This window comes from Thalassophryne amazonica, chromosome 22 (genome assembly GCF_902500255.1).
Source record: "Thalassophryne amazonica chromosome 22, fThaAma1.1, whole genome shotgun sequence".
In the NCBI taxonomy this organism is placed as follows: Eukaryota; Metazoa; Chordata; class Actinopteri; order Batrachoidiformes; family Batrachoididae; genus Thalassophryne; species Thalassophryne amazonica.
This window is the reverse complement of record NC_047124.1, coordinates 9,572,635-9,587,154: the sequence shown is the minus strand read 5'-3', so window position 1 is coordinate 9,587,154 and position 14,520 is coordinate 9,572,635. Positions and strand designations below refer to the sequence as shown.

At 37.2% G+C, this 14,520-nt stretch overlaps 2 protein-coding genes across 2 annotated transcripts; both read right to left on the bottom strand.

Annotated features, from left to right (window-relative positions):
* Positions 1-2,494: 2,494 nt before the first annotated feature.
* Positions 2,495-4,934, bottom strand: spi2 (Spi-2 proto-oncogene). The gene is made up of 3 exons (XM_034163923.1): positions 4,839-4,934; positions 3,261-3,387; positions 2,495-2,868 (listed from the first exon to the last, which is right to left on the bottom strand). Exons 1-3 carry the CDS (start codon positions 4,932-4,934, stop codon positions 2,561-2,563), a joined length of 531 nt encoding a protein of 176 aa, XP_034019814.1. The 3' UTR covers positions 2,495-2,560.
* Positions 4,935-7,332: 2,398 nt separating this feature from the next.
* spic (Spi-C transcription factor (Spi-1/PU.1 related)) lies at positions 7,333-10,103 on the bottom strand. Its single transcript, XM_034163401.1, has 5 exons — positions 9,916-10,103; positions 9,726-9,813; positions 9,520-9,641; positions 9,340-9,442; positions 7,333-9,255 (listed from the first exon to the last, which is right to left on the bottom strand). Exons 1-5 carry the CDS (start codon positions 10,051-10,053, stop codon positions 8,783-8,785), a joined length of 924 nt encoding a protein of 307 aa, XP_034019292.1. The 5' UTR covers positions 10,054-10,103; the 3' UTR covers positions 7,333-8,782.
* Positions 10,104-14,520: the final 4,417 nt, after the last annotated feature.

Here is a 14,520-nt window from a genome sequence, read left to right as displayed (position 1 = left end):
ATGTCAGCAGGGCTGCAGAAGCAGAAGATGCAGGAAGTTAATCTTTTTGACAAATAAGTGGAAAGAGGAGGATCATCATAGCTGCAAGTGTGAGATCGATGTGCCGTTCTGTTTTATTCTCAGATGATGCCATGGATTTATTACAAAGGAAAGTTCAAGAGGACAAGCAATGACTCAATGGCAAATGTCAGATATCAGTTTAATCCAGTGGGAATGCCGTCCAAGTGCACACCTGGCAAACAAATACTGAGAAGATGCTGTGCATTCGTTACGCATCCTATACTTAGAACGTGGTCACACGCCTGGACATTGGATGTGTGCATTTGATTTGGCAGGGAGAAAAAAAAAATTCTAATTACGTCACTGATGTGGCTGCGACACGGCTTCAACCTGCAGGATTGATGTGCAACAGGAAACCTGCCGCACAGTCAAAAGGAAAGCACAACCCGGCTCTCGCTGATGAGATACAGACACACAGTGGAAACACAGTCTTTTTGTGATGTGGAAGCGTTTAATAAAGAGCACTTTCCTGAATTAGAAAACTGTTAGCATTATACAGTTTGAAGCATGTGGCCTTTCTTGGTAACAGACCACTGTAGCTGCGTTATCCCATTTATAACTTGGAGTGGGCTTCAGCACTAAATACTCGGCTTAGGGGCGCATCATGTGGGTCTGCTACAAAGCACAAAACCATTTGGAATGGCCTGGGCGAGCCACAGTTCACATGACAGAGGCGATTTAGCCATGAGGTCACAGGAGACAGGAAAAAGGACACGGACGGTGTTGAGGTGGACGACACTGCCACCCACTGGTTCCTACTGGACTTCAAAAAGCAGCACAAACATCCACAACTTTTTATGTAAGCACTTGTCAACCAGGGGACACACACATTCTTGTGTTCTCTGAGGGAAACTTATTTGATTTGATTTGATTCGTATAAAAATGTAGAAATTAAAATACATTAATATACAGGGCAGCACAACAAAAAAGCCATATGCACCTGTTTTCATTGTGGCCCAATATATATATCACAGACAAAATACAACAAAAGGTAACAATCAACGATATTACACAAAACCTAATAAATAGACTTTCTTCACATTATTAAAACTGTATATATAGATACAGTATAATTTTTTTAAAAAGTCCAAAAATTATTGTCACCAGGGAAAAAAGATGTTGTTTTACCCTATGTTTAAAATCTGATTTATTTCTACAGGATTTTGTTTTGTAAATCAAGGCGGTTCCATACTTTAGCACCAGTGTAAAAGAAACATGTTGCCCCAAAAGACCCAACCGAGGGGATAAACAAGGACAAAGAGCTAGATCTAGTGTTAATGCTGTGGTAAGAAATTAGATAATCTGGCACAGATTTCTGTACCTCATCGAACATGTGATTTAATTTAAGTTGGTCTACTCGAAGATCAACTGGCAACATACGAACCATCTTGAATTAATCAAGGCCTATATGTGACCAAGGATGAGCGTTGAGGAGGAAGCGTATTATCTTATTCTGCATAATTTGCAACTTTCCCTTAATTGTCTTGGTCAGGCCAGAAAACCAAGACACACTAGCGTAATCAAAGTGGCACTGGATGAGCGCGGACACAAATAGCCTCTTCGTCTTCCTATCAAAATGAAGGCAAATACATTCCAATGTAATCATGATGGAATGAGAAATGGAAATTCCTAGTAGCTTTTCAAAACAGACTGTTGTTGTTTTGGCTTTTTACTTCAGCAAACTGAGTCTGAAATAAAACAGCAAGTGAATTATTACTATATTAATTTTTTTATTGTGTTTTTATTGGCCTCACATTTAAAGGAACTTGATCGTTGTGGATATTATTGGTGAAACGTTATACTAGGGGAGTTACGACCACTACCTTTGCACCTCCCCCCCAGGACTAAACCAAACCAACTGTTTAAGGTTCCTTAGATGTCTTCAAAACACAATCAGGATGTTCCCAATAATAAAAACTGGCCTCAAGCCAGTTATCCAAGATGGTTGCCAAAATAGGGTTTTTCACTGAAGCACCTTTACACAACATATAAATGACTTAAATATCACAGAGATTCAATGGGAAGACCATTGCAGGTCACAGCAAACTCATTTGTGCCTAAACTAAATTCATTCATGGGTTTGAGATTCAAAATGGCGTCCAAAATGGCCGCCAATAGATCCTTATTAAAATACATAGTAGGAACAAAATAGACTTAATAATGACAGAAATCATTGGTGTTTAAGTGGAAAAAAAAACCCTATTTGGTGGCCATCTTGGGTAACTTAAGCTCTTGATATACTTTGGCATTAAATTGTAAGTCATTGATGCATTGTTTTGTTTGTTTTATTGTGGATAAACCATAATGTAAAATCAATCAGAGATAATGACAACTTAATTTTGTAATGTTTTAATTATTTACAACACATTTCAAATCACAAGACAGGATACTGGTGGATTGTTCTTTGCAAAAAAAAAAAAAAATGTAAGTATGAAATGCAATGAAAGATAAAGCTCCAAAAGAAGATGAAAAAATCTAATTTATTGTCACTAAGTCCACTTTACAAATCTCCCCGTTGACACTTCTGCAGCAACATCAAGGTGTCTTGGCTGAACCGATAAGTGAGCTTCTTCTTCACCTTGACGATCTCTCCAGACCGGGCGTAGTTCCGCAGGGCCCTGGACATCTTCTGGTAAGTCATCGGCTTCTTGTTGCCCTTCCTCTGCCCCCACAGAGCTGCCACTTGGTCCTTGTTCTGAGAGGAAAAGCGGAACACACCGCTGGCTGCAGGGACCCAGGACACACAATCCGCCATGGCCGGGTCCTCCAACATCTCAAAGAGAAAGTGAAACAGGCGCACCTTTCTACCTGTGACCAGCAAACAAACAGTGCACGTTAATCTGTTTGTGGTTTCCACTTTAATTTTTTTTCCTTAAAGATTTTGGAACGGGTCTGGATGTGGTCTGTCGCACATTAAACAGTCGGTGCGAGTTACAGTTAATCATTTCCCCAAATACAGTGATTCCCAGAAAATCTTTTCACCGCAGAGACGCTATTAAAAGCGTGGCGCGGTAAAAGCTGTAAACACTGTGGTTATCTGACAGATACGTAAAAACAGAGATTCAGCTAAGCTGTGCATGGCTCCATTGTTTTTACGGTAAAGGGAAGGTCTCTTATTTGCTCGCTCAATATTGTTTCCCTCAGGCCGCAAACAGCGGCGCCAATAACAGTATCCAGTGACTGAAAAAAGGAGAACTTACCGCTCTGCGTTGCCGTGGCTTTGTGTTTTGTTGATGCACAGTTTGGCAGTGACTCATGTCCAGACAGCGTTGTTGTGTTTTCACTCATTGCAACTCCGTCTCCATCTGCCAGAGCCGGTTTGATGTCCTTTAATGACACAATGGAAGAACATCACTGAGTGATACTATGTGCAAACTTTTTTAAAAAACAATTTGTTAACCTGCACAAGGAATTTAGGAAAAACATCACTGGATTCTTACAATACAACTTCAATAACATCACCCTTGCTGTTTTAACATTAACACATCTGGATCCTAATCTGGTTGTATTTTGAAATTTAACATGTTGATCATCTGTTGTAGGATTTGTTTTTGAGAAATTGGAAAAAATGTCACATTTTGCCACATAAATGAAAGTAAAAGAAACAGAATGCACATCCATTTATTGTATGGCTTTTGCCTTGCAATATAAAGCGCCTTGGGGCAACTGTTTGTTGTGATTTGGCGCTATATAAATAAAATTGATTTGATTTTTATTTGATTTGATCCTGGGTCAAATCATTGCCAGAATTTAATGGGTTCTTCCCACTGCTGATTTTTGCAAAGATTTGATGAAAACATTTTGAAAAATTTCCCTTGATCCTTTTGCCAAATTCTACACAGATCCACTGAAATTGCTCTGAAAATACTTAAATTTCAAAAAGGGTTGTATCTCACAGGGTTGTATGTACACAATATAAAGTAAAAACAAATCCAGAATCCACATCGGAAATTGTGACCACTGGCAAATAGCATTATAGTCTTAGAGCTATAGTCTTGATAAAATTTATCCTTTCGCCAAGTTTTGTTGGGGTCGGCTGAAATTTCTTTGAAAAATTGATTGACATGTCAAAAAATAAATAAAAAAACAAAAAGTTGCATCTTGATTGATCCAGAATCCACATTTGGATCCCCATCAGCATTAAAGTTTAATCAAGCGTGCCGTTTGATAAAACTGGTCATTCAGGTTTTGTTTGAAATCTGTTTGAGAAAATGATTAAAATGTTGAAAAGTGCCTCAATACAATGTGTAAAGAAAAGCCAATGCTGACCTATAATCCACATCCAAATCCTGATTAACGCGAACATTTATATTGTCGCCCTTGCTTTTAGTTCTTATTCCACGAGGTTTAACTAAGATCAGTTGGGAAAATAAGACTCATTCATAAGTGGAAGTAAAAGTGGATTCAAAAACCAAATCGAAATCTCAGTCAATGTCAAAATTGTACACAATATTACCCATGATTAGATTTAATTATTTTATTTTACAGAGATGGACTGAAATGTAAATGACATAAATGTCAAAAATGGCTCATTTCACAAAAAAAAAAAAAAAAAAAATTTTAATGAAATGAATCAGAATCCACATCCAGAACCTGATCAAACTCCAGATTTTACAGAACATTAAAAACATTTATAATGGAGATGAGCTGTACACGTTTCGAAAAATTGAGAAAAGGCTCTGCTTCACATGCACAACAAAGCAAAAAGTGATCCAAGATCGACACCGGCACCCGCATAACTTTTAGGATGAAGGAGTTAACCCAGTGAGCATAATTACAGGCAGCTCGTAGCACGTCCAGCGCTGGTCACATGACACTTCGTCCACAGGTAGGTGTTGTTCACTCACTGGTGCACCTGACGTCCAGTAGACCATTTCCACTAGAAATAAATAAATAAATAAATTGCTATAGAAATTATCATAAAAGTGTTTGAATTTAATTTCTCAGGCTTCTTCCTTACCATTCTGTTCAGCATTTTGTCTGTAGTACTCCTCCAGGAATTCTAAGATCACCTCCAAATCACTCTGGTTCTCCTGGAAGGAATTCTGACAAAGACCGAGCAATAATTTGTTAATTAGCAGCCTTGCAGATAATTGTCACTGCAGCAGTAGATCTGTTTTTGTTTTTTGTTTTACCATCACTGATGAGCCGATTCTAATGCAGAGCAGGACATTTGACAAAATGCACAGACTGGAAATAACCCAGGTCTTATTATACTCCAGAGGAGTGGGCTTTCTTATTTTTTAACAATGACCACCACCACACAAAGCCCAACGCCAGCACCAGTTAACCCATCGACAAAGCCTCCCAGCGCTGACCACATCCTCCCCGCTGAACAAGATAAGACCCGACCTAGAGGCACAGCGCTCTCTTTTCAGGAAAAACACACTCGCTGCCACATTTTTCCTCACAGGATGTGTCTTACTTTTGCAGTTTTGGTCTGACTGCTGTTGTATTTCATTACAGTCACTGATTTGAACAGTCTTTATGTTAGTGGACCAGTTAAGACCGACTGTAATTTACAAAGTAAGTGGACATGAACTGGTTTTATTGGTCATGGCACCAAAAGCAACAGGCATACTGGTGCACATATAGACTCCACAGACCATTGTCCTTCATTCACTGTCAACACCAGAGGGTGCAAATTTCAATTTCAATTTATTTTTCAATTTATTTTCATTTATATAGCACCAAATCACAGCAAAGTTACCCCGAGGTGCTTCACACAAGTAAGATCTAACCTTACTAACCCCCAGAGCAAGCAGACAGGCGGCAGTGGTAAGGAAAACTCCCTCTGATGATTTTAGGAAGAAACCTCAAGCAGACCAGACTCAAAGGAGTGACCCTCTGCTTGGGCCATGCTAATTTACCAAACTATTTACAAAACGAATATACAGGAAATGTTGCCAGTGCACAGGACGGGAGGGATGCTGAATTAGACACCACACCCATTTCTGGATGGAGTCACACCTCAAACAGAGAGAAAAAAAAAACAGAATCATGCATCAGAAAGACAACAAATACAGTATAATTTATCAGCATTAAGCAACAAGAAAAACAGAAGAAATACTAAGGTGATCGCCAGCCACTAGCCCAAAGCTTCACTAGATAAAGTTGAGGCCCTGACACACTCCGTTTACTAATAAAACGAATTTAAAAGGGTAAAAAGCATAGTAACATACTATGCCACTATGCTAGCCGTACGAAAGGGAAAATAAGTGCGTCTTAAGTCTGGACTTGAAAGTCTCCACAGAATCTGTTTTATTGATGCAGGGAGATCATTCCACAGAACAGGGGCACAATAAGAGAACGCTCTGTGACCCACAGACTTTTCATTCACTCTAAGGACACAAAGTAGTCCTGCACCCTGATCCCTGATCCCAAATCAGGTGGAGCATTGAGTACAGCATGTGATATCTTCATTTTGATACAGACTCAAGAACAATGTTATGAAACAAGGGTGTTGCAAAAGTTTTGAGTCATTTTGGAACATTGTTTCCAGTTTCCAGACACTAATTTGTAGTGTAGACGAAAAGTTGTGGTGATCCCCAGCCACACGTTCTATCTATTCTTTAATTCCAGTTTTATTTTCCCGGTCTGTTGTATATTTCGTTCTGTATTTTCCCACACATTAGGCATCATGTTGCTAGCATTTCCTGTAAGCTGATACTGGCTGCTGGTAGACGGAGTACAACAACCGGCACACGACGTGCTCATTATCCAGGCAGACAAACTACCACAGTTGTTATAATTTTCCATAATCTAGCCAGCATCCAATAACTATCCAGCAGGTGGCAAACACATCTATAGGATACTATATAAGCAAAATAAAGTTGTTTTTTTAACTCATCTGGTGCCACAAAGGCAGCCACCGTCTAAGCATGACGATGTCATTATGTGCTCTTTTCATTTGGTGACTTACAAATTGGTGACATTAATTGTTTTTGAATAATCATCATCATCATCGTCGTCAGGAAATTATAAGCGATAACTTCTTTCTGCCTCCTTTTCAGGCATGTCTTTTCATATTATGAATTTTATTTATTTACCTTTTTTGTATTTGTTTCTTGATGACAGAGAGGATTTGTCACTTGTGTTGGATTATACTGTTGTTGTCATGGCATTCTACTTTTTATTTGTCCCTGTATTATAATGGGGGGGTGACACTTCCCAATCAATCAATCAGTCAGTCAGTCATTTTTGCTGTACAAGCCCTATGCAGTTAACCACACAGGGAAGAAAATGCAACAACAACAAAAAAGTCACAGGAATTATGACAAATATTTATTGATTTACAATAAATAATGTATGACCACATATCATTGTCATTACACAAAATGCTTATTACTGGTTTAATGTCACAACAGGAGTCACAGAAAATGATTATGAATTGTTGTTATCATTATGATGAATTTTTCTGCTGCCTCATTAAAACATCGACCTATGAAAAGAATGTGGGTTTCCTGTAATCATAATTTTAATTAAATTTTTTAATGGCATTTTAATATCAATTAATGGTAGATGGAGGTATAAATGAAATGCCAAATAGTTGTAATATTTAATAGTCGTTATATTTGTATTTTCAGATGATTGTTACCAGATGTAATGTTTTTTCAAAGCCACAGTCTTCCAATGTCAGAAAATTTATTTTTCAGAATTTTTTTTCAGTCGAATAAAGTTTAAAAAACACTGTTCGCATCTTCCTCCATTATTGATATTTTTAAAATCAAAACTTTTTTTCCTTAATTCTATTAAACAGTTGATTATTTCTATTTAATCACTGTATCAAATATCAGAAAATCTGAAAATATGCAATATTTTTATTTTTCTACATCGTTTATATATGTGCCTATGCGTTACAGACCATTTTTAAAAAATTGTGTGATTTTAGTATATTGAATTATTTTTCACTGTGCAAATATTGTAAAATACAAAATTAACCATGATGTTGAATCTGAAGTTAAAAAAATACACTTATTTTTTATTTTAACTAGTTCAAAGTATTTTTTTAAATTTCAGTGTAAAACATTGTATATGTTCGTAATGGTTTAAAATGGGTCCAAAAACTGCAACCTTCTGATTTAAAACCAGTTAAAAGTTTAAAGTGTTACAAAAGCATCTTGAACCTCAATCTGAAAACAAGTTAAAACCAGATTATCTCTAATTTAGAAAGATTAAAAAAGATTCAAGTCAGTTAAAAAAAACAACAACAACAAAGAAAATGATTACATTTGAAAAAGGGAAACAAGCCCAAATTTTCATTTTTGTCTTGAAAAATGGTCCGTAATTATGAATAATACAGTTATTTTGGAAACATCATCCAGCTAAATGATTAATGGCTGGTTTAGCTCAGAAATGAAAGCAGACCTACTGACTCTAAATAACTGACCAGAATATCTCAGAGTAGATCCAAAAACATACAGACAGTACGGCATCAACAGCAACAAAAATGTCATTTGCTAAAGAAGTCTCCTGAATCATGTTTTATATGTAGGCTGTTTATATTCAAATTTGAAGCATCCCTTCACTCTGGGCATTTCATTGTTTCCATCTTGTTGTTAAATGTCAAGAATTTCCCTGATATCAAACCAAAAATGGCAAAATAAAGTCTTCGAACGCTTTCCCCAACATGCATGTGTTGAACTGTGTCAAGGAGCCGGATTGATAAAAGCCACAACCAAGTCTTTGAAAACTTTTTCAAACATGAAAACTGTCCTTCAGCTCAGAGCTTGGCGACGGTATGCGGCGTGAAGCTGGATGCCAGCTCGTAATCCTCCTGCAGAGGGCATTGTCCGTACCAGCTGTGCCACTCTGACGCCATTGAGCCGCAGTAGTTCTGTTCTGTTGGGTTTGGCTGCTGGACCTCCTGTGCAGGGTGGCAGGGCAGGCGCACGGGTTCATGCGCCGTGCCGAGCCTCTGCAGGATGGCTGGGTTGAACTGGTAGGTGAGCTTGCGGCGTACTTTTATGATCTCGCCAGTTTTGCTGTAGTTCCGCAGGGCTCTTGCCATCTTCTGATAGGTCATGGTCTTGCGGTTGCCCTTGCGTTGTCCCCAGCATTCAGCCAACTTCTCCTTGTTCTTGGAGACAAAGTGGAAGGTGCCACTGACGCTGTCCGTCCACTGGATTGAGTCGCCCATGTTGGGGTCATTCAGAGCTTCGTGGAGGTATTCATAAAGCCTGAGTTTCTTACGACCTGAGAACATTTTCATGTTGCTTTAGCACTGATACAATTGTGACTTCAAGGGGAACTGTTAATGCTTCACACTGGTCTTATTACCTTTGCCGACCCTCTGTGGAGGTAAAATGGAGTAGAAATGGGGGGACTCTGTTGATGTAGCATGAACCGTGGAGACTTCGGGCATAACTTGAGGCCAGGAATGCTGCTGAGAAAGATCTAAAGTCAGGAATATGTATAATACTGTGATTCTCTAATTCAGTGTTTTGCCGTACTGCTTACAGCCGTGTCGCTCCAGTCGTATAGGGGAGCCGGAACATCAGAAGGATGAGTGACGAGGCAGCAGGAGATCTGACACTGTAACGGCGACTGCTGAAGCCCCAGCGTCTCATAGCACATGTACTCTGCAGACACAAAATTCATATCCACCAACTGAAATGGAATCAAGTTTAACTGTACAATTATTTAAAATGAGCTTGTTGCTGTACCTGAATCGTAATAGCAATTATTTGAATGGTGTTGCATCACATCAATTGCGTCCTGGAAGTGTTGGTTGATATCATTGTCCAGTGAGGGCTAAAATTTGGAGATTTAACAGACAAACAAAAAAAAGTATTAAAGTCATCCACAAAAATATTTAAATTTTTGAATGAGACCTTAAAAACGTTTATCACTCACCATCTTGTGTGGTTGGGTGCTGCCATCAGATGTGGCCATCGTGGACCAAGTGGGTGAAAGTCGCTTTGCTTGTGCGAGTGTATGACTTTTGGACAGGTATATATATGTTTCACACCTCCAGTACGTGCTCACCCACATGAATAACTAGACCGGTCAATTTAAATGTGTTAACGTCATGATCTAGTGCTGTTGTACACTTCTCTTTTTTGGAAACACGGCTTGGATAGACATCTGAGCATCATTAAGTCAAGATCACAATCTGCCTCCAACAAAAACCTTTTTTATTGTGCACTCAGTCCAGGAATATCATTAAGCGACCAGAGAATTTGCATGCAAAGCGAGATATTTGTGTAACACAGGCAACAGTAATCAGGACTGTCCAGTAATACACCTTCTGTAAATTGAAATTTGCACCGATGGGCATTCAGGAAATGTTCTTGTATTTTCTATGTATCATCTACAGTTTACAAAGTAACATACTAGAAATTTATATTTCTATGAAAAGAGCTGCAGATTTTCATTGATGTTAATGAAAATATTAAAATATTTCTAGTTCCACTGTTTACTGTTAATTTTAAAGGTAAATAACAGCAATAGTGCACAACATGTACTTAAATATTTGTACACTGATGCTCGAGGGGCCATTTAGTAGAATTTACTCAGTAGATTATTTTAATAATGTAATGAGAAGAAGAAGAAGAGATAAAAGCATTTGTGTAATTATTTGGCTGCCTCATATTTGAGTGAAAAAGATCTGCAAAGAGACACTTAAGCAGTGATTCTAGCAAATTTAACTAATTTAACTATTGTTCATTTCTGTTTTCATCTCATTTTGATGTTATTCCATCAGTCCATGTAATGTAATTAGTCCCACTAGGAGATGACATTACGAGTCGTAGTTTTGATCTATTATGTTTTGACTGTGGAGCTAATCATGCAGAAATATCTAATGTCACAATTACAAGGTTAAAATTATTTCATTTGTTTGCTTTCAAAAACAGCTTATAAAGGTGGAGAGCAGAATTTTTTTTTAAGTGACATAAAGTACTACAGCTATATGATGGTCACTCTCATAGCTAGCGTGGATAGCATAGCATAGAGTAGAGTTACATAAATTAAAGACAAAAAGCCAGTGAAATGATACTTGCACTTATCAACAGGCCTGTTGTATTACAACTGACTGAAAAAGATATAATTTTTTTTTTCTTTTGGAAGATTTTACATTTCATTAGCGTTGAATTTTATAAATGTGGTAACTAGCTGTTATGCTACATGGTACCATAAAGCTAATATTGCTGGTAACTAAAAAATATTTGTACTATTCAGTATTATCTTGCAATTGAGTGAAATCTTTTATCTGTGTTTTTAGAAGAGTTTGTATTGAAGTAGGTCTGGATTTTATCAAATCCAATACAGCATCATTTAAAAAGTCTTTCATAAATCAACAATTACACAGTGTGAGCAATTGTTAAAACTCCCATTTTTCTTTTGTTATTTTTTAATGGTAAATGCATATAACGTTTCTATTTTTATATTTCTGCCTATATATATATATATAGATAGATAGATAGATAGATAGATAGATAGATAGATAGATAGATAGATAGATAGATAGATAGATAGATAGATAGTTTTTGCTTTGACTCTCCAATACATTACTTATATGATATTTAATTTTTTTTTTTCCTGTTTCTAAAAATTGATCCAGAAATAAAATTTGTAGAAACTTGCTGCAAAACGCTGTACATTATAAAACCTATACCTAAATAACTTCAATATTCCTTTCATTCATTTTCTTTCCAAACATCCTGTGATCACATTTTTTTGGGTCACTGAAAACAAACTGTGTGTTGTCTCCGCATCACTTTCACTGTGCAAGTGAAGTTTAATTGGAACAAAAGCTGTAACTATTTGTATTTACAACTACATCATCCCATAACCATGGTTTAAGATAAATGTGACTGTAAAGGTTAATGGTTAATGCTGTTAAACTCAACCTGCACCTTTATCAAAAGCCAAACCCACTGTTCAAGTAAACACTGGCTTTTTTTTTTGCTTTTTTTTTTGAGAAGTTCATTTATCTCAGGTGCACAGTTTTAAATATCAACCGACTTGTTCCTGAAGTTCCCCTTTTAGCCCAGTTAAGTTGGAGTCCGTCCTGCACACGGAGCTGGAGAGATGGTGGAACTAAACAAAAGGAGATGCACAGATTACAACGCCTTCAAACCTTGCTGTTTACAATGTCATCTTGATGATCTTTTTCTGTTGTCTCTTATTTTGCTTTGTTAATCACCAATTTAATGTGAAGCTGTAGTCATCAGCAAAGCAAACACCCTCATCACAGTAAACACATCAGGTGTGGATTATGTGGAGTTTGTGTGTGCATGCAAATATGCATGTAACTGTGTGTGTGCGTCTGTGTTTCCTGTCTGTGCAACATGCTGATAAAAACAAAGAACCACAAACCTTTCTCCCACTCGTGTTTTTCCATTTGTCCATTCAGGGTGAAACTTCCGTCAAATCAGCTCCATAAATTAGAGACCGCAGTGCATCTGAAACCTGACAGCTGTGCGCTGATGTTGGCCATGTGTGAGATGTACAGTTTGGCCTCTCATTCTTCAAGACAAGAACAGCGGTGTTGTTTTGGATCTGAAAAAAAGTTTTAAATATCATATCCTTTAAGATTGATTAAATTGATGCTTGATGCTCTCTTGATGCTCTGTTGTTACTCCTGTAACTGTCTTTACTTTGTTTGATTGTATTTAGTAGAACAACTTGTATAAAGCTACAATTACAGCTGGTTTTACTGGAGTTTTCATTATTTTGACAATTACCTTATTCATAATTTACTCCAGAAAATATCACTCCAAAGATAACATCATCATGTCTTGTTTTGTTTGAATACCAGTGCAAAACCACAAAATACTCAAATAAGTTTTGTGTTTTGATATGTCACTTACATAATGGATGACCAAACAAGTCGGCAAATGTATTTTTAATTGATGAATCACTGATGAATATTTTATTTTATTTTATTGTAAAAGCAACAATACAGTCAACGTTTGTGTTTATATTTTGTACAACTATTGCTGAAATTGCCATTGCATTACCTCTATTTTTGTTTGCATTTAAATTAATCCAATTTTAAACCCATCGGTTGCAAAAATATTCTTGTCTGAACATATTTTTCCATATCCAGGGTAATACATCACCTAATTTTTATTAAAAGCTTTTAGCTAAAGACACATTAGTAGATGCAACCTTGAAACTTGTATTGCTAATAATTACAAGAGAAAATAAAAAGGACTGGCTGCCATAAATAGATTTTTAAAAAGCTTTTTGGAAGCAAGAGGAGAAATTTTAACCAGCAAATACCTTTACCTTTGACCATACTTTTACCAAATTTCCATCGGTCACGCAATCATGATTTTTCCCTACAGCAAGCCCAGACGTGTCCAGCAGGTGGCAGACAAGCTACATGGACCTTCAACCACACCTGCTCCTAATTTCCATCATCATTCCAGCATTAATTAAACATCCAGCAGATGTCAGTGTTCAGTTGGTATCAAACCCGTCAATTGGATATTACAGAAGCCAAAAATTCTTGCTTTTTTAATCGATTGAGTGTATTAAAGTTAACCAAATTTTGTTTATTCTCATAATATTGTGAGGGAATGTCAGATAAGACATTTTGGCCATGTGCCATGCTTCTTTGGCCATGAGCATGCATGCATTTTGCATGATGTAATTCACAACCTAGGCAATCCTACAAACCCTGCAGTTCTGCAGATGACGCAATCAAGCATTTTGCCATTTTCACCACAGGCACTATATCCGTAAGGACCAGTACAGTCCTCATAGAAGATTACAAAAACTAATTGTTACAATGACAACCTCCCTCTAACATTATTGCATCCTTGAATGATACTGTAACCAAAATGAAACATCAGGTTGCGTTCTTTCGAGGTGCATTTTGACCTTATGGAGTCAACAGTACAACCCCAGTTCCAATGAAATTGAGACGCTGTGTAAAATGTAAATAAAAACAGAATACAATGATTTGCAATTCCTCTTCAACCTATATTCAATTGAATACACCACAAAGACAAGCTATTTAATGTTCAAACTGATAAGCTTTGTTGTTTTTGTGCAAATATTTGCTCATATTGAAATGGATGCCTGCAACACGTTTCAAAAAAGCTGGGACAGTGGTATGTTTATCACTGTTTTACATCACCTTTCCTTCTAACAACACTCAATAAGTGTTTGGGAACTGAGGACACCCATGATTGGCTATAAAAGGAGCATCCCCAAAAGCCTCAGCCGTTCACAAGCAAAGATGGGGCGAGGATCACCACTTTGTGAACAACTGCATGAAAAAATAGTACAACAGTTTAAGAACAATATTTCTCAATGTTCAATTCCAAGGAATTTAGGGATTCTATCATCTACAGTCCATAATATAATCAGAAGATGCAGAGAATCTGGAGACCTTTCTACATGTAAGTGGCAAGGCTGAAAACCAACACTGAATGTCCATGACCTTTGATCCCTCAGACGGCACTGCATTAAAAACTGACATCATTGTGTAAAGGATCTTACCAC